Below are 20,604 nucleotides of genomic sequence, written 5' to 3'. Positions count from 1 at the left end.
TAATGTTTATCCAAACTGAACATGGAATCCTAATTCTTAATGAAGGAAAAGAAAAAAAAAAAGCAAATTATGTCAAAGTACGCTACGTATGAATCCAGTTGTGTCAAAAAGAAATGCCACGCTTCCTCTGGGCCATAAGCTTGATTCCAACGCAAATAGGTCAATAATATCTGCATTATTACAGAAATGTAAGAGTGATTATTAAAATATCTATGATAAGAATGTTTACACAAGCTAGGAAAAAAAAAAAACCCTGTTCCAGTCACATTTAATGTACCCTACACTGAAATAGGTTTTAAAAGCTGTTTTTGTGGTGCTTGCAGGAATCAAGTTCAGGTGAAGAAACACAGGAATTTATCACAAAAAAATGCAATATTTTGAAAAATTGAACTTTTTTATACTGTAGCAGCTACTGACTGCAAAAATTTTAAAAATTTTCAAGGAAAAACAAACAGCAGTCTGTTTTTGCTGTGTCTTCCTGTTTTCATGTTATGCTGTTATTATTATTCCAGGTGGAGCTGGAAAATGTTTGCTGGGAGAAAGATGCATGGAACGCTGTGCTCCACCTGCTGCCATCGTGACTGAACTTCGGTTAAGTGGAAAATAATAACTGGATAATCGATGGATCGATCGGCATCTTGCAGTGTGCGTGAGAGAGGCAGAATAAACTCAGAAAGATTTCCTGGTTTCCTGAATCTACGGTATGTGATGTCATGCTTCTTCTTTCTCCAGAAATGTGTGATTGTCCTCAGGCAGAGAATCAGTGACGGTAGAGAGAGAGAGAACAACAGAAGGTAGCACATTTTTATTACTGCTATTTACAGTATTGTTAGCATAATATAACTGGCAGATGGTTTTTTTTGTTAGCTTTGACTCGTACGAGAGCTTTAACATAGAGCAGTGGATCATAGTTGGGGTCTATTTAGCTTCTGAATCTATAAACAAAACAAACTTATTCTTTCTTTCCTTTCTGTGGAAAATGTACAAGTATTTGTTTGCAGTGGAAATATTTCTGTTGTCAAAGCTCACCAGAGAAAATTTCACAGGGGAGAATTAAGACTCGTGTGAGGAAAGAAGTTTCTTTGTGATTATGTGCACTGAGATGTGTCCAGCTTTTATATGTAAGAGTGTAAAAAGGGGAAGCATCAAACACAGGAAATTACTTTTTGCAAAGTGGTACAACACTGGGTGTTCCTGTTCCCTCTGAAGACTGCATGCTGATTAATATCTCCGTGTGTGTGTGTGTGTGTGTGTGTGTGTGTGTGTGTGAGACTCAGTCATCTGATGACCCGGGCGGTGTCTCTGTGCAGTCAGGGGTCCTGTTTAGTGTAGTTAATATCAATGTTAATACAAAGAAATATAAAAAAGACGTGGAAATAAATATTAAAATTCATGAGCAAGTATTCAAACACCAATATTTGCTCTGATGGGTTTTTTGTTTGTTTTTTTAAACTCAGGGTGGCCATGAAGCTGTTTCCTGTTCATCCTGTAATTTGGTCCAGTTTGTTTGTTTTGTGGCTCCCACAGAGCGGTAGGTGAATGACTGATTGTAATGGAAGCACATACTGAACAAATGGGTTCAGAGGAATGTCTATAAACGCATTTGACTGAAAGTCAAGTCGATGTTATCTCCAAACAAAGGATTTTCTTCTTGCATTAATCGGGTTGGTGTCCAGGTTCATCTCCTGTTTCCCTTTCACTGTTTCCCCCAGAGACTGAGGGCCACACTTCAAATGTCTGTCAGGAGAATATGGATGATGGGGTGAGAATAAATATGCCTTTTTCTCTTCTAAAGGCCTTCACACACCTTACAGACATGGTGCTCGTACCATTAGATCCATAAGATCTGTGTACACAATTACAGAGGATTTTAAACAAAGCAATGAGGATGTCACTGAAATGCAAACTTTCAGCGTTAATTTAACAACATTTTTGTATGAACTATTTAGGAATTATAGACATTGATATACATATAAAATCACAGTCAATGACAACTTGAAGGACCAAATACTGTTTCCATCCTTGAACAGCTCTGCCAAGTCTCCACCATGCTGCCTTCAATTGCTGCTTGTTTTCAGTAACTTTTTATTTGTATTTAAATCTTCTGATTGTATGTTCTTGCATGTGAAGCTGGCAATGGTTCGCATACAGAATTCAACAGGGTGGGATTCTTACGAGGACCTCACAGATCTGAAGGAGAATTTTATCTGCCTCCTCTACCCGACAAACGAGCTCAACTGCTCCTGGTCATTCCACAAGTTAGAGGCGGATACTCAGCTTTCTGTTAATGTCAGGTATTCTTATGTTTTTAATTTACAAATGAGGTGCAGTAAACTCACACGCAGTTTTGATTGTGCATCTCCTCTGTCTCCTCTTCCAGAGTTTGTGATGATGACATCCTGGTTGCGTCTCTAATCCGCACGTCTGCAGAAAGGGTTGGATCAGCGTCTTTGACTCTCAGCGAGTATCTGGCAGACGTTATCCTCCATTTCAACATGTCGCAGCAGAACGGGTGGACGTCTTACACCTCCGTGTATGACACAGACATGCTAGGTAATACTTCAAAACTACTAAGTAATTATAAATGATAATACTGTTGATCAGATAATAAATATCTACTGATGTCTGTGGATCAGTAGGTATTGATTATCTGTAGGAAATATCAGTAAACTTAAGTACAGTTAATTCATTAGTTATATATTAATTCTGTCTATATAAGATTAGCTGTCTGAAAACCATGTGTATGTCTTTGCAACATTTTAAGTAAATATTGTAAAATCATTATGATTTATTGTCTGGACATCTTAAATTACATGTGCGTAATATTACTACAGCCCGCTGAACAGCTGCTGAAACATTTCAGTTGGGGCCACAGACAGACAAAGTAAACGTCACAGAGCCACCAGTGTCTTTTAAAAAGAATATGCAGGTTTGAATGGAAAGCTGGAGACATTTTTTTCCCATTCCCTACACTGTGAATATTCATAAACAGGAATATGTTTAAAGGTTAAGATTCCAGACTTTCCAGCAGATGTATTGAGGCCACTCGGGCTCAAATGTCATAAATGGTTTTATTCACATGATGACATGATTTTCTTTTTTGCGACTGTTCTTACTGATCATTGGTTATCCTATGAATCATTATCAAAATGTTACAAATTAAACTTTGTGACCTTTTTCTCTCCATCAGTGATTCAAAATTTATATAATCATTTGACTTCTTGAGGGCTACGACGAACACTTGAGGTTGGGCCCAGATGTAAAGATATGGAATCAGTATTTTTATAATTTATTGGTGACCTGAAGCTTCGGTTTAGACTGAGGTGGTACTTTGTCCACAGTCCACAGCAGATACTCAGTGAGACTGTGTGTGTGTGTGTGTGTGTGTGTGTGTGTGTGTGTGTGTGTGTGTGTGTGTGTGTGTGTGTGTGAGACAGAGCTCCTTTCTCCACCTCCAAACATCGCTGCATCAGTCAAAGATGGAGCCCTGATTGTAACGTGGGATCTGCCACACACCAGAGAAGACACTAACCCTCATTGTTTTGAGTACCAGCTGGACATAGGTGATCAGGTACAGTATGTCTGACCTTTGATCTTTCTGGTGTGCATGTGACCAGAACAATGAACGAAACAAACTAAGATCTTAAACGTGTGAGCTTGAAAACATTTTCAAGGCTTTAATTAGGGAAAAACAAAAATTGCCTTTTTGTGTAAAATGTGTAAATATCTTTTGATATACGCTGGTTACATTTTTTACTTAATTGCCTAATTGCCAAGATCACATATTCTGATAGCACAGGTTAGCTTCAGCTGTACTCAGAGAGTCTCAGCAGTCTTAAGAGTTTTTTTAATCTTTTCAAAAACAGGAACAACCAAAGTACTTGAGAGCTCAGCAGTCCTACATAAAGCCGACTGTAGATCCCACGATCACCTATAGAGTCAGGATGAGGACACGAATAACAGACACCTGCTTTGGATCATCTCAGTGGAGTGAATGGAGCGATACTGTCAACGTCATCCTGCACAATGATTCAACTGATGGCTGATGAGCCAGCCTCAGTTACTGGTCGACTAGTTTGTGTCTGGAAGGCTCAATAAAAGTTCAAATGTTTGAAACCTCAGAAGAATCATCAGTTTCTGTGTGTCCCTGTGTGGGGGTGTCTGCGTGTGTGTGTGTGTGTGTGTGTGTGTGTGTGTGTGGGTGTGTGTGGGTGTGTGTGTGTGTGTGTGTGTGTGTTTGTAACTCGGTCATCAGATGACCCTGGCTGTGTGTCTGTGCAGTTGGGGGTACTGTTTACTCAATTTAATATCAATATCAATATAAAGGGAATATTAAAAAGATGTGGAAGTAGTCATTCTGATGATTTTTTTTTTAATAGAGGTACCTTGTCAATTAAGGTGACTTATACAGCCATACATTCTCAACACTTTGTTGATCTTGAGAACTTTAGCAAAGTTCTGACAGTCATGTGATAACTGACACCTACTGTCCCACAGATGGGTCACAGTGGGCTCTGAATGGGACATAGAATGAACATTTGCTTGTGTGTAGTTTGCAGTTATGCTCACATTTGCATAAATCATTCCTAAAGATTTTCCCTGAATCTTGCTTTGAACAAGCGCCTTGAGGTGACTCTTGTAATTTGGTGCTATATAAATAAAATTGGTTTGAATTGAACACTTGAGGATAAATGAGCCTCTGATCTTCCTTGGCTGTAGCAGTGGGTCTTTGTAGAGTTAAATATAACTACAGTAGAACCATAATGTGAGCCGACTGTAGAGCCTGAACTATAACTAGACAAGTCATCAGCATACAAAAGATGATTATTAAGACTAGCTCCTATAAGGAATCAGATTTTATGATTTCAATTCAGTTCAGTTCAATTCAATTTTATTTATATAGCTCCAAATCACAACAAACAGTCGCCTTAAGGTGCTTTGTATTGTGGGTAAAGACCCTACAATAATACAGAGAAAACCCAACAGTCAAAACGACCCCCTATGAGCAGCACTTGGCGACAGTGGGAAGGAAAAACTCCCTTTTAACAGGAAGAAACCTCCAGCAGAACCAGGCTCAAGGAGGGGCAGTCATCTGCTGTGACCAGTTGGCCTGAGGGGAGAGAGACAGGACAAAAGACATGCTGTGGAAGAGAGCCAGAGATTAATAATAACTAATGATTAAATGCAGAGTGGAGTATAAACAGAGTAAATAAGGTGAATGAAAAGAAACAGTGCATCATGGGAACTCCTAGCAGCCTAGGCCTATAGCAGCATTACTGAGGGGTGGTTCAGGGTCACCTGATCCAGCCCTAACTATAAGCTTGATCATAAAGGAAAGTTTTAAGCCTAATCTTAAAAATAAAGAGGTTTCCACAGAAGAGGGGCCTGAAAGCTGAAGGCTCTTCCTCCCATTCTGCTCTTAAATATCCCCGGAACCACAAGTAAGCCAGCAGTCTGAGAGGGAAGTGCTCTATTGTGGTTGTGCCAAATCTCCCTGCTTCGGAGGTTAGCGCGAGAGTGAACATCGCAACTGCGAGATCACGGTGCTCACTGTTTACACCCTGCACAGCAGATCGGCGTACCTAATAAAGCGGCGAACGAGCATCACGGTAAAAGGACAGTTTCGGAGGACTGGGTGTGCGTTCATGAAGCCGTAAGTGTCATTGTTTGTCGGGTTACGCAATATGACAGCTGGACAACTGGGTGTGTATCTTGCACATATATTTCATTACCCGAATGTCCGTCGTAGCTCGGTAGCAGGTTAAGCTACATCCGGTTAGCCTGTATGTTGCTACTGCAGCCGGACTGTTCGATACTGACGGCACCCAGTTATGTTAAACTGTACCGCGAGACTGTTTATATCAGAACCGTATTTTATTTGTCTCACTTTGTTGTTATTAACATCCTGATAAGTTTGAGTTTCTGTATGTCTATTTGTGGTCTATGGCGACCTCTTGTGGATGTTATATAATAGTGCGTGTGTTACACTCAGCGGAAATTGAGGTGATTGTTATTATCCTGCTTGTTTATACTGTTAATTAGTGAATTGTTGTTCATGCTTTTTCAGAAACCACACATCTTTAACTAACCAGTCACCTACCTGTTACCAATGCGGTGCCTTCCCTGTGATTCACTTGTGAGATGTTATTAAAGACTGTTCCATTGCACTCCTGGGTTGCTGCAGTCTTTCTTACCGAAGACTTAGGCCTGACTGTATACACCACCTAACCAGTATAACCCTTACAAGTGGTCCTTCGAGCCGGATGTATACAGGCGGCGCTATGGCTACACCCAGAGAATTTGATGATGGACAGCAAGCACGTAGTCTCCGTCCCAGCCGGGTGCGACGCATTCCGGGACATCTGGAGGACTACGAACTCAGCTACCCACATCATCCGCTTCCTAATCCAGCAGTAGGTGCGGCATCTCCACCAATACCAACTTACGTGGTTCCATCCAGCCACCACCGAATCCTGAATGATCCTGTAGCAAGTCAGTATGCTATTAGGAGTTCGGAGGACAGATGGCAGCAGTTGGAAGCCCGTTGGCAGATGATGCAGCAGCAGATGAAAGAACTGGAAGTGGAAATGGATCAGGTGAAATTGTCTTCACAGGCACAGAGTGCTCCCCCCTACTATCCCCAGTACCAGCCTGCTACACTCCAACCTCATTATAGCAGTCTTCCTCACTTGGAACGGGGGTACCCTGCACAGCCTCCCTGTCTGAGAGCGCCCACAAGGAATCCATCTTCTCCTCATCATCAGACCTCGCCTGCAGCATTGCCCCTAGATGCACCACGGGGGCCGGCTGATGCCCCTGTTTCAGCTACATCACTGACCCCTGCAGTGGGGCTGCGGCAGACTGCTGTAGCTTCTACTCCATTGGATCTCTCGCCTCCGCCCGTGGACTCGCCTCCCGCGTCACAGGCATCACACCCCCTTCTGCAGTGACCTCTCCACCGGGCTCTCCTGCTACACAGCTACCTAGGCTGCCTGGGGCTCTGGAGCCTCGTGATATGCCATCACAGCCTGTGTCTGCCCAGCAACACCAACAGTACAGTGTACCCCCCTCGTACTGGCAGCCCGCTCCACCTTCTTTTCCTGCTCAGTACCCTCTGCCTCCGCCACGACTACCTTCTCCTCCAGGCAACTTCTTTGCAGACCATCGCCAGACAGAGGGCGCCCATCTCCCCAGTATGCTGGAGATGGCAATAGCCTCCTCGTTCGGCATCCCTAAGCCCAAACTGGCTGTGTTCAGCTCCGGGAAAGAAAGTGATTTTCTCATGCTCCGAAAAGGTTTGGACAGCTTACTTGGTCCCCACAGGCATTTAAGTGAGGATTACAAGTATCAGATTCTCCTTGACCATCTCGCCTTCCCTTCTGCACTGCAAGTGGTGAAGCGGTACGTCAATAGTCCGACTCCATATACCAGCGCCATGCAAGCCCTCACACAGAGATACGGCCAGCCCAGACAGCTTGTCCAGGGAGAACTCAAGACTATCCTGAACTCCCCAGCGGTTAGGCCTGGTGATTATCAAGGATTTGAGGACTTTGCTACTGCGGTAGGAACATTGGTGGGAATGTTGAGTACAATGGACGGCCCGTCATCTGCGGAGCTGAGGTGTGGGTCTCATGTGGACACCCTACTCACCAAGTTGCCCTTGCCCTATCGAGATGCCTTCGCGGAACATTGTTTCAGCCGGGGGATTATCCAGAGTGGCAGCGGTCGTACATACACTCTCCCAGACCTTGCTGATTGGCTCGAGAGAAAGGTGCAGACTATGCAAGTGTCCCGTCAGATAACAGCAGCACTTCCATCCGTACCGGCCCATATTGACAGCAAGGAACAGAGGGCCATAAAGCAGTCAAGAGCTAAACCTGCCACTATTCTGCTTGGTAGTCAGCAGGGAGCTAAGGTCCCTAAGCCTGCGGCCGGTCCTGATCCGACACCCCAGACTAAGAAGCGAGACCGGTTCAAACCTTTCTGCCCTTATTGTAATACTCAGGAGCACTACCTCAACACCTGTGTGGACTTCGCAAAGCTCAACAGTACTGCCCGCGCCAGTTGGATAAAGGACAAGAAACGATGTTGGAAATGTGGGAGAGGACATTCGCCTGACAACTGCACTTTGAGAAAGCCCTGTGCTACATGTGGAGGGCAACATCTACTCGTACTGCACGACGTAGTCCCACCCGAGAGTAGTCAAGCCGTCACTACAACTGCCAGCATGGTATTCCTGGGCCAAGCTAGTCACTCAGCGAGGGTGATGCTTAAGGTGGTCCCGGTTCGACTCCAAAATGGGGAGAAAACTTTAGACACATACGCAGTCTTGGATGACGGCTCAGAACGAACAATCATCCTCCCCACTGCTGCTCGTCATCTCGGCCTTGTAGGAACTGAGGAGGTTCTGTCACTGAGAACCATTAGGCAAGAAATAGTGCACCTGCAAGGAGCCTCTGTATCCTTCAGGGTGTCCGCCTTGATGAGGGGAGGAGCGAAGTATAATATACAGCAGGCTTTTACTGCCGAGGAACTAACCCTGGCAGAGCAGTCATGTGCAGCCGAACCCCTAGTCAAGCGATATAGACACTTAAGAGGCATCCCACTGAGATCCTTTCATAACGTCAGGCCCACGGTACTTATCGGGTCTGACAATGCTCACCTGATAATACCCACTCGGCCCATACTAGTTGGTCCCAGCGGGGGCCCGGTAGCGGTTCGTACGGCCTTGGGCTGGACCTTACAGGGACCAGTCAACCTCCTGCCACCACCCTCTGGTGAGAATATCTGCCTACACTTGGCGACACTCTCGCCTTTGGAAGAACTGCAGCAAAACGTTCAGAGACTCTGGCAGCTCGACATCCTACCCTTCCGTAACAGTAAGGAGGTGACCCGATCAGGAGAGGATAAAGCTGCCCTAGAGTTACTGGAACAGAAAACTGTTCGCGTCACCGTTGATGGGGTGTCCCGTTATGCCACTCCACTCTTACGGAGGAAGAATGCTCCCTCTCTTCGTGCACCCCTCACTGCTGTGATGCCGCTCCTCCGAGCTACGGAGCGTCGCCTATGCAGTAACCCAGAGCAATTGGTTGTGTACAATGAGGAGATTCACAAATTAGAGAGAGCAGGCTACGCCATGAAGGTCAGTGAAGAGGAAGTGAGCCGTTCAGGTGAATCGTGGTTCATCCCTCACCATATGGTGTACCACAACAATAAGGCCAGAGTTGTTTTCAACTGCTCTTTCAACTACAGGCAGATATCCCTGAACCATGGTTTGCTGCCTGGGCCTGTCCTCGGCTCCACCCTGCTCGGAGTGTTGTTGCGATTCCGAGAACATGCTGTCGCTATCAGTGGGGATATACGCGGCATGTTCCACCAGGTGCGGCTCCTCCCGGAAGATTGCCCCTTGCTGCGTTTCCTGTGGCGTGACGGGGAACGGGAGTGCCGCCCAGATGTGTATGAGTGGCGGGTACTGCCATTCGGAACCACGTGCAGCCCATGCTGTGCCACTTACGCCTTACAGCGTCATGTGAAGGACCACAACGTGGGTAATGAAGAAGTACTATACTCTGTGCTGCATGCGTTCTATGTGGATAACTGTTTACAGTCTCTGCAGTCTCAAGACCAGGCGCGACAGCTGATAGACAAGATGCGGGACCTCCTGGCTTGCGGAGGCTTTGACATGAGGCAGTGGGCGAGCAATGTACCAGCGGTCATTGCTCACCTGCCCACTGAAGCCAGATCGGCAGGTTGTGAGTTATGGCTAACTGCTAGCAAGACTGAACCCCAGGAGTCCTCCCTTGGCCTCCTGTGGCGCTGCGGCCCAGACACACTGGGCTACAGGTACCGCGCTATCCCAGCTGGCGAGCCCACGCTGAGATATGTGTACAGGGTACTGGCAAGTCAGTATGACCCGCTAGGTTACATCATCCCCTTCACCACACGAGCCAAAATCCTTGTTCAGGCACTCTGGCAAAGGAATCAGGGATGGGACGAGCCAATCCCAGATGAGCTCCGTCCAGCTTGGTTAGCTTGGGAAAGGGATTTGCCACTTTTACCCACCATCAGCTTGCCTAGGTGTTATGCACCCCCGGTCTCAACAGCAACATCTGTTGATCTGCACATCTTCTCCGATGCCTCGGAGAGGGCCTACGGCGCTGTGGCCTATTTGAGAATGCTAACTGATGATGATGAGGTTCTTGTGGCCTTTGTGATGGCCCGCTCTCGCGTGGCACCGAAGCGACAGCTCTCCATTCCTCGTTTAGAGTTATGTGCTGCATTAGCTGGAGCACAGTTGGCTAACGTCCTGCGTACAGAGCTGACTCTGCCGCTGCGGGAAATAATCCTATGGACTGATTCGACTGCCGTCTTGCATTGGATTCAGTCAGAATCTCAGCAATACAAGGTGTTCGTAGGGACACGAATTGCAGAGATCCAAGAGCTTGTTGGAGCTAATAGCTGGAGGTATGTCCCTTCTGAAGAGAATCCAGCCGATGATATCACCCGGGGGAGGTCCCTGGGGGAGTTGACCAGCTCAGACCGCTGGTCCAACGGCCCAGTGTTCCTTCACCAGCCTCCAGCTAGTTGGCCTGTCTGTCCTCTTTTGCACTCTACTCGAACAGAGGAGACTCGCAGCACGGTCTTCTGTGGTAACCTTTCTGCAGATGACCCCCCTGAGCTAGATCTGACTCAGTTCAGCTCGTGGTCTGAATTGGTGCAGGCTATCTGCCAGGATCTGCACGGGGCGGCCGACACCCTTCCAACTGCTTCAGAGCGAATCGAAGCAGAGCTGGCCCTCTTGAAGCGGTCCCAAAGAGAGAGCTTTCTGACAGAGGTGACAGCATTGCAGGCAGGGAAACCGGTTCACTCGAACAGCCGATTGCTGCAGCTGTCACCGATGTTGGATAATGCTGTCGGGTTGATCAGGGTAGGAGGTAGACTGCGTAAGGCAGCTAATCTGGAGGGGGATGCAATCCACCCCATTGTCCTAGCACCAGACCTTCTGTCACGAAGCTGTTAGTGCAGGATTATGATAATCGTTTGCTACATGCCGGTCCTGACCGCATATTTGCTGAAATAAGAAGGACATATTGGATACTACGAGGACGACAGGCTGTCAAAAAACACCAGCAGAGCTGCGTGGAGTGCCGGAAGTGGCGCAGCAAGCCGATTGTTCCTCCGATGGCAGACTTGCCTATGGCACGGGTGCGTATCAACCAACCGCCCTACTGGTCTACAGGGGTTGACTGTTTCGGCCCATACACCATAAAGGTCGGCCGCAGACACGAGAAGAGATGGGGAATCATATTTAAGTGTCTCACCACTAAGTGCGTACACTTAGACCTTTTGTGTGGCATGGACACTGATTCGTTCTTGCTTGCCTTGCGACGTTTTGTCGCCAGAAGAGGGAAACCCTTCGAGATCCTGTGTGACCGGGGCACAAACTTCAGAGGGGGAGACAAGGAGCTCCAGCAGGCCTTTGCGGCGATGGAGCCAGAGCTGCAAAGACAACTTGCCGCCCAGAGCATCGATTTTAAATTCAACCCACCACTAGCTCCCCACTTTGGGGGTACGTGGGAGAGGGAGATTAAATAAATTTTTTTTTTTTTTTTTTTTTTTTTTTTTTTTTTCTGTAAGCACGAAGTACCGCAGCAATTTCCTAATGCTGTGAACCTGTTCACCCATATGGCAATAAAAACCTTCTGATTCTGATTCTGATTCTGATTCTGAAATGTGTCAAATCTGCCCTGCAAGTGGTCCTTAGGGACCAAATTGTCTCAGGAGAGGTCCTGCTGACTATGCTCGTAGAGGTGGAGGGTATTCTCAACTCCAAACCTCTCGGCTATGCAACCTCGGACATCGCAGACCCTGACCCCATAACTCCGAATCTGTTGTTGATGGGGCGGCGTGATGCATCCTTACCACAAGTGGTGTACGGTGATGGTGACTTGTTAGGGCGACGGCAGTGGAAACATAGCCAGGTGCTGGCTGACCACTTCTGGGTTCGATTTATTCGCCACTACCTACCTAATCTCCAGCCTCGCAGGAAATGGTACAACAGTGCTCCCAATCTCACGCTTGACCAAGTGGTTCTGATTATCGATCCACAGCTCCCGAGGGCATCCTGGCCGGTCGGCCGTGTCACAAAGGTGATCCCCAGTGATGACGGCAAGATACGTACCGCCGAGGTAGACATTAAGGGATCTAAGTATCGACGCCCAGTGGCTAAGTTGATCCCACTCCCTAAGATGCCTGAGAACTGATGGGTCATTGGATTCTTCGGGGATATTTGAGGGCTTTACAAATTCATTACTTGAATTTGGGGGCGGCTGTGCCAAATCTCCCTGCTTCGGAGGTTAGCGCGAGAGTGAACATCGCAACTGCGAGATCACGGTGCTCACTGTTTACACCCTGCACGGCAGATCGGCGTACCTAATAAAGCGGCGAACGAGCATCACGGTAAAAGGACAGTTTCGGAGGACTGGGTGTGCGTTCATGAAGCCGTAAGTGTCATTGTTTGTCGGGTTACGCAATATGACAGCTGGACAACTGGGTGTGTATCTTGCACATATATTTCATTACCCGAATGTCCGTCGTAGCTCGGTAGCAGGTTAAGCTACATCCAGTTAGCCTGTATGTTGCTACTGCAGCTGGACTGTTCGATACTGACGGCACCCAGTTATGTTAAACTGTACCGCGAGACTGTTTATATCAGAACCGTATTTTATTTGTCTCACTTTGTTGTTATTAACATCCTGATAAGTTTGAGTTTCTGTATGTCTATTTGTGGTCTATGGCGACCTCTTGTGGATGTTATATAATAGTGCGTGTGTTACACTCAGCGGAAATTGAGGTGATTGTTATTATCCTGCTTGTTTATACTGTTAATTAGTGAATTGTTGTTCATGCTTTTTCAGAAACCACACATCTTTAACTAACCAGTCACCTACCTGTTACCAATGCGGTGCCTTCCCTGTGATTCACTTGTGAGACGTTATTAAAGACTGTTCCATTGCACTCCTGGGTTGCTGCAGTCTTTCTTACCGAAGACTTAGGCCTGACTGTATACACCACCTAACCAGTATAACCCTTACAGTGGTGATATGGTACTATGAGGTCTTTAAGATAAGATGGGGCCTGATTATTCAAGACCTTGTATGTGAGGAGAAGGATTTTAAATTCTATTCTAGATTTAACAGGGAGCCAATGAAGAGAAGCCAATATGGGAGAAATCTGCTCTCTCTTTCTAGTCCCTGTCAGTACTCCTGCTGCAGCATTTTGGATCAGCTGAAGGCTTTTCAGGGAGCTTTTCGGACAGCCTGATAATAATGAATTACAATAGTCCAGCCTAGAAGTAAAAAATGCATGAATGAGCTTTTCAGCATCACTCTGAGAAAGGATGCTTCTAATTTTAGAAATATTGCACAAATGCAAAAAAGCGGTCCTACATATTTGTTTAATATGTGCATTGAAGGACATATCCTGGTCAAAAATGTGATTTCTCACAGCGTTACATTAGGCCAAAGTAATGTCATTTCAACTTTTTAAAAGATTAAAAGATTTGAAGGACTTGATTTTAGAAGGAGTGCTTCCTGGATTCAAATCAGTTCCATTTGAGGTGCTCTTTGTAAGGGATACATATAAACTAAAATACCAAAAACAAAACAAAACAAAAAACTCCAAGGCAGTCTATTTTCACAAAAAACTGAAATGATTTTATTCTTACAGCATGATTACATTCAACCTAAAACTCCAGTGTTTTTTTAGCACAGAAGCCTTCATCAGTGAGTGAAACAGAGTCCATGAACACAATGGATCTTTTCTTGTGTTTTTCCACCAATTCTGTGGTGTTACACTAGTAGCAAACTTCCAACAAGGGTGAGAAAGCAAAATTCCACCAGAATAGCTCCACCAATAGGAGGAGTCCTCAAAAACCTAGACATATGCAAGAGGCCAAAAACATATCAACAAAGATTGACTAAATTCACTCCAAATGAGACAAGAAAAGATCACACAGCAGCATCAACCACGGGTAACATAAATTCATCTTCAAAGGCAAATAAGGTTTATAAAAAAGTAAAGATTATATAAGATAAATAAAGTCTAAGTCCTCATTTAAGCCACAATATTTAGTGTCCTGGAAGTCCAAAAAGCTTCCCTTTGGTTTAGACTCTTTTGTCTGTTACCTCTTTGTATTGAAAGAGGAATTAGGTCAATGGCTTGCAGACGGGTCACTATTTTGAAAGTCCAGGTAGTGCTTATCGATGGGGTACTTAACGTTACCTGTGTGTATGGCATATTTGTGCTCTGCTACCTGTCTTTCTGTTCTACCAATGCAAAACACTTTGCGGCTGGGACACTGTAGCCTACAGATTACAAAGGACTACCCTCTCCACTTTTGCACCATAACATTATAACAGTTACTGCAATGACTGTCCTCTAGGTTTTGGGTCCCACCACATTTCCTGGGAGTCTGGCTGAAGGTGACTATGTACCAGTCCAAAAATGTATTAATGGTGGTTCTGACTCACTACATCATCATTCTAAATAATTCCCCAATTCCTTTAAATGATTTATTTTTCTCTGCCTGTGGACTATATGTTATGACAAACACTGGTCTGCCTTGGTTTGACACCATCTCCTCAGATTTTGCCTCAGGCTCTGTTGGAATTGTTGTATGTAACTTTATTCTGGTTGTTATGAATTATCATAGCTTCTGTTTCTATAAGACTCCCAGACTCTTTACGGCTGCCAGTAAATACATTTCCTATGGTGGAAGTAACTAATCCACATAGGGGTGTTGGCAATGATAATGCACCAACAATTTTAGTTTTTAGACCGTGGACAAATGTAGAAATGCTAGAAGCAGTTAAAGGTCTGACATCTCACAAAATTAATGCAGACCTGTGGGCAACAGAGGTTGCAGGGTTACAAGCCTCGTTCAATTTGAATGGGGATGAAATGGTTTCTGTATTCAGAAACCATTTTAAACATGACTGGGGAAGAGTGAGAGGAGATTTCACTGGGAAAGATGCGGGAGGAGCAGCACTGCCTCATGACTCAGTTGCTTTAAGGCAGGGAATTGAGGGAGTGGTGCTGCGGACTAGACAAACACTAATTCCAACCCCAAATTATGACAAAATCCATCAGTGTAAGCAGAAAGACGGAGAGGGTGTTTTTGAATTCAGGGAAAGACTAGAGGAAGTGTTTTAAGCACATAGTGGCATACCAGAGGACCCAGACCCAATTAGTCCTTATCAAAGGCAACTTAAACAAGCATTAATGTCTGGTTTCCACCCAAAATATTCTGATTTCATACAAAAACATGATGTAAATCATGCCACAGGAAACCTCGCTGAAACTATGAATTGGGCTCATCATGCAGAAGAGGGCAGCACGGTGGCGCAGTGGGGGCAGCACGGTGGCGCAGTGGTTAGCACTGTTGCCTCACAGATAGAATACCATCTGGAAGGCCTGGGTTCGATTCCACCTTGGCCCAGGCCTCTCCCTCTCTCTGTGTGGAGTTTGCATGTTCTCCCCGTGCTTGCGTGGGTTTCCTCCGGGTACTCCGGTTTCCTCCCAAATTCCAAAGACATGCACTTACTGGGGTTAGGTTAATTGGCTAATCTAAATTGCCCATAGGTGTGAATGTGAGTGTGAAAGGTTGTTCGTCTCTCTGTGTTGGCCCTGTGACAGGCTGGCGACCTGTTCAGGGTGTACCCTGCCTCTCGCCCTATGACAGCTGGGATAGGCTCCAGCCCCCCCACGACCCTGACCAGGATAAGCGGAAGTGAATGGATGGATGGATGGATGCAGAAGAGGTGATAAAATCAAAAAAGGATAAAAAACCAGTGCAAGTTTTTTATAATGATGACAGCCAAACAGATAACTTTGCAACTCAAGTGTTTATGGTGGGGGATCAAAGGCCTCAAAGATCAGGATTTAAATCAGGAGGTAGAGGCAGAGGCTGGGGAAGAGGCCGTGGTCAGTTTAACAGGCATGTCCCCAGAGGAGATGGCTGCTGGGTGTGTGGAAAAGAGGGACACATAGCTAGAGACCGCCGAAACAGGAGGTTTAGGGACCCTCCATAGAACCCAGATTACACCAGCTCTGCCTGACTAGGTGGAGCCTCAGATGACATTGAGGTTACCAATGTTGATTTGAAGCTAATATTAGCTGCAATCTCCACACCAGGTCAAAAACCTTTAATAACCCTCTTGGTAAATGGCAAAACAACTGAATTTCTGTGTGATTCAGGTGCAGATAGAAGAGTGGTGAAGGAACACATCCCCAAATTAAAAAAGTCTAAGAAGAAAGTTTTTGTAAAATCAGATAATGGGCAATTAAGTGCCTTACCCCTTTCAGCTCCAGTGATAATTACTGACCCAGAGACAGGAGTTTACAGTCAGGGCCCTGTGGTGTTGAGTTCAGAGTGTCCAGTGACTTTACTAGGGTGAGACATGCTTCAAGCCTTGGGAATTGCTGTAGTTCCCACTCCAATGGGAATGCAGGCTACAGTGGTAAATCAGGTTCATGAGGTAGAAGAGCTGCCTCAGACTTAGTACTACTGGAGCCTGGATTTTCCAAAACAAGGTCTTGCTCAAACAGGCAGACAGTTATTAAATTTAATAACTTCTTACCTGAAATCAGGGAGTGATCTGCAGGCTCCTGAAACTATGCACTGCACTCTCAGCTATAAGCAGACTCTGGGCCCAGACCAAATTTATGCAGAAAAAGTTAGGAAGCTGCAGACCCAAAAACTGAAGTTGCATACGCTCTATGTGATAAAACGAGAGTATAGTGGAGTCGTTGTAACTTTGACTCCTGAAGCCCAAGGCCTGTATTCCTTCAATCCATTTTTCATCAGTACCTCGTGTGTCACTGTCAAAACCTCCCACAGCTAAATGGGAAGATGTGGAGCAGCTTTTGTGCAACGCTGAAAAACTTACAGACTGGAGGGACATGGGTCAAGGTTGGTGGGAATCCTCTGATGGCCAGGTACAAAAAATCGAATTGCAGTGGACAGTCATGACTAAGGTTCATGAACACACAAATAGCTCCGCATCAACCTGATCTATGGTAAACATAGAGAGTTTCCCAGAATTACAAATACTTCCTGATAGTTTGTGGTCAAAGAGAGCAGCAGATGTAGTGCTATTAAGCACTGCCGACCCAGTAATTGTTAAACCAAAATCTGATTACAGACCTTATGTACGTCAATATCCACTTAAACCAGACGCACAGGCAAGAATAGAACCAGTTATCATAGAGATGCTGAAGGCAGGCATACTGATTGAAAAACCTGATGCTCGTTGTAATACCCCTATATTCCCAGTAAGGAAGCAAGGTACAGATAAATGGCGTCTAGTGCAGGATTTAAGAGCTGTGAATCAAGCTGTACAAACTAGAGCACCCTGTGTTCCAGACCCACATACACTGCTAAATCAGTTGACCCCTGACAAAAAAATGGTTTACAGTCGTGGATCTCAGTAATGCCTTTTTTCTCTATTCCTTTACATGAGGATTCACAGGACGGGTTTGCCTTTACATACAAGGGAAAAAAATACTGTTATACGCATTTGGCGCAAGGGTTCACGAACATCCCCACAATCTTTTCACAAGCTATTGCTAATTGCATGTCGCAGCTGTCAATAGCAAAACACTCCCAAGTAGGGCTGCATAAAACGATTATTTTAATAATCGAGTATTCTATCGATTATTCCAGCGATTAATCGAGTAATCGGATAAGAAATACTTTTTTTTATTAACAGTTTATCTGCATATTTTAACTTCCGTACTGCAGTTTTTCGCCTGTGAACAAACAGCGGTGAATGGAGCAGCTACAAAGTTCTCTTTTCTTCACCTTAACACTTGCTGATCAAGTGCTTGATGAAGGACCTCCAGCTGTTTCACAGATTTAATGATTGTTACTAAAAGAAAAAGCTGCTGTTTTGGACGCTGGAAAAACGTTTCCTTTTTCACTAATTGAGCTCACCGTCACAGCTTCGCCTCTTTGCGCTTGCGCAGTTAAAACCGCTGCCTGCTATGAGTGTTTTGAAAAACTAGTGGCTGTGGGAGCCATGGCGCATGTGTGAGTAATGGTGTAATGCTTTGTATTCACAAGCATTCTCGAAAATACGTTTCTACTGCAGGTCTATATTTAGTCACTAATAAGGGATTAAAGTATAAAAAATATTTTGAAGGAGCCCCTCGGTCCTGGGGGGCGGGCCTTCCGGTACCGAACCATCGCTAGTGCTAATGGCCCGCGCTCGCTAGCAAACCAGTTCTGGTAGCTACAGCTGAAGTAAAGACAAAAATAGCAGCTGAAATTCTCAGCGAGCACAACACACACAGACACACAGAGAGCAGTGGAGGCGTGGAAATGCATGTCAGCGACAGTTGCCACCCGTCCCGTAAAGTACGGAACACGGCATGTTACGGAGCCGTATTCCACGGAGTCCCGTAACATACGGGGTTCTGTATTTTACGAGACAGGTGGCAACTCTAGTGATGATCCACTCTGTGTTAAATGAAATCCATCGCAGCGACGGAGAGCTTTTTAGAATGTGTGCTTGTGTATACGTGAGTGATTCACACTCCAGTCCAGTAGGTGGCGGTAATGCAGTTCTATGTTGGTTTGCCAGCCCCCAATAAACCCACAAAAAAACGTCAGCACAAATGCTGCTAATGCTAGTGAGGAGCGCCGCTTACACCGAGACAGCTGAGCGCTGCAGAGTTTAAACGAAGCATCGACACAGTAAATTTGTGTCGATAAATTTTTAGAATCGATTTAATCGAGTTAATCGATGAATCGTTGCAGCCCTACTCCCAAGTATTAATGAATGAATGAATGAATGAATGAGTTTATTGCCATGTGGGTGAACAAGTTCACACATTGGAAATTGCAGTTACAGAACACCATCCAAGAATACACAAAACACAACACACATGGGGGGATATGTGTCCTCGGGTCATGCAGCCGACTTGCAGCGCTACCTTTGGCAGGAGGAGAAAACAACACATCATGGGGAAGTTAGGTTAAAAAAAAGTCATCTGGTACAGTGCTCAAAAAGAGCACTATACCAGGGTCCAAAAAAACCACCTTAGCAAAGCATTTGCACATGTAAAGCTAGGACAGCGGCGGTAGGTGAGGTCAGGTCAGGAGGGGATGCAGACGGAGACGAGAGGTGGGGGCATTGTGGAGCCAGATGCCAGGTCCTAGCCAAAACAGTTCGCTGATAGTGGTGGAATTTCATCAGCTGCCGTGGTACACCAGACCCAGCTTCACAAATCACAACGCGGAGTGGGGGAAAGAGCAGCCGCACACAGAGCCCTGGAGAGAGATATGGTTGCCAACCCAAGGCCGGCAGGGGAGCCGAATTCCTGATAACAAATATTGTTTTGGAACAGGCTGCTTGTTTTTCCAACAGCCTTCAGTCTTACTGGGAAACCATTCAAAAATCCAATATTCCAAATTCGTTGATTGCCGTCCTCACTGTGCAGAACCGAACTATATCTCCTGATCTAACCCCTCTCGCCTGCGAGCTCGCTAATCTTGCGGCTCAGGTCCACCAGGCTTTGAGTCTGAGTTTGTACGGTTCTGCTCAGCCCTTCCACCTGGGTCGGCAGCCTCTGCAGATGTCGAACCGCCGTCCAGATTTTCTTAATTTGCCAGTAAAGCAGGTATCCACCGAGCCCAAACAGAGAAGATGCCGCTACCAAAAAGCCGAATATATATGCGTCTTCCACGTCTTCCACTCCAAGGGCTGAGAAGCACACCGGTCTCCACGAGCTCCAAGAGTCGATGACGTATCCAACCGGGTCTGTTCCACTCGGACACGCAGGCTCCCCTGTCCCGGATCTCATAGTGGAAAAAAATTCGATCAATGATGGAGAATGCCCAGTTTGCCAGATCCATGTTTCAATCTTGTTCTTATTCGGACAGTGTGTAAAAGACGCTCTCACAGCAAGCAGCAAGCGGAGAGATGGGGAGGGCAGGGAGAGAGAGATAGTGCGACCGTCTCCGACAAGAGCAGGAAGAAGAACTTATGTGGATGACATTCTCATACCATCGGACACAGAGGAGCATTGTAGAACACAGTCATTAGAAGTGTTACAACACCTGGCAAAAACAGGAAACAAAGTCAGTTTGGACAAACTGCAGTGGGTGCAAAGGGAAGTGAAATATTTGGGAAACATTCTTTCACAGCATGGGCGAAAGTCTCGGAAGACAGCCATCATGCAGGCACCCAAACCACAGACAAAGAAATAGATGCTGGCATTTTTAGGCTTGTGCAATTATTGTAGAGCCTGGGTTCCAAATTACGCACAATTAACACAACCATTGTTATCTGTTATACATGATGTGCCCATGACAATGTCTGAAAATGTAAAATGGACTCTAGAAGCTGAACAGGCATTTACTGAAGTTAAGCAAGCTTTAACTACAGAAATAATTCTGCCCCTACCAGATTATTCTAAACCATTTGTTCAAACTGTAGATTGTAAAAATGGTTTCATGACTTCAGCCTTGTTGCAACCCTTTGGTGACAAACTGCAACCTATTGCTTACTATTCTAAACGTTTAGATGCAGTGTCAAGAGC

General features: G+C 45.5%; 1 protein-coding gene across 1 annotated transcript; it reads left to right on the top strand.

The window, feature by feature from the left end:
* Window positions 1-742: 742 nt before the first annotated feature.
* On the top strand, window positions 743-4,095 carry LOC115796405 (granulocyte-macrophage colony-stimulating factor receptor subunit alpha-like). The gene is made up of 7 exons (XM_030752807.1): window positions 743-794; window positions 1,458-1,531; window positions 1,713-1,762; window positions 2,131-2,294; window positions 2,381-2,553; window positions 3,438-3,571; window positions 3,867-4,095. Exons 2-7 carry the CDS (start codon window positions 1,465-1,467, stop codon window positions 4,044-4,046), a joined length of 768 nt encoding a protein of 255 aa, XP_030608667.1. The 5' UTR covers window positions 743-794; window positions 1,458-1,464; the 3' UTR covers window positions 4,047-4,095.
* Window positions 4,096-20,604: the final 16,509 nt, after the last annotated feature.

This window comes from Archocentrus centrarchus, chromosome 17 (assembly GCF_007364275.1).
Source record: "Archocentrus centrarchus isolate MPI-CPG fArcCen1 chromosome 17, fArcCen1, whole genome shotgun sequence".
In the NCBI taxonomy this organism is placed as follows: Eukaryota; Metazoa; Chordata; class Actinopteri; order Cichliformes; family Cichlidae; genus Archocentrus; species Archocentrus centrarchus.
This window is presented reverse-complemented; position numbering and strand designations above follow the sequence as displayed.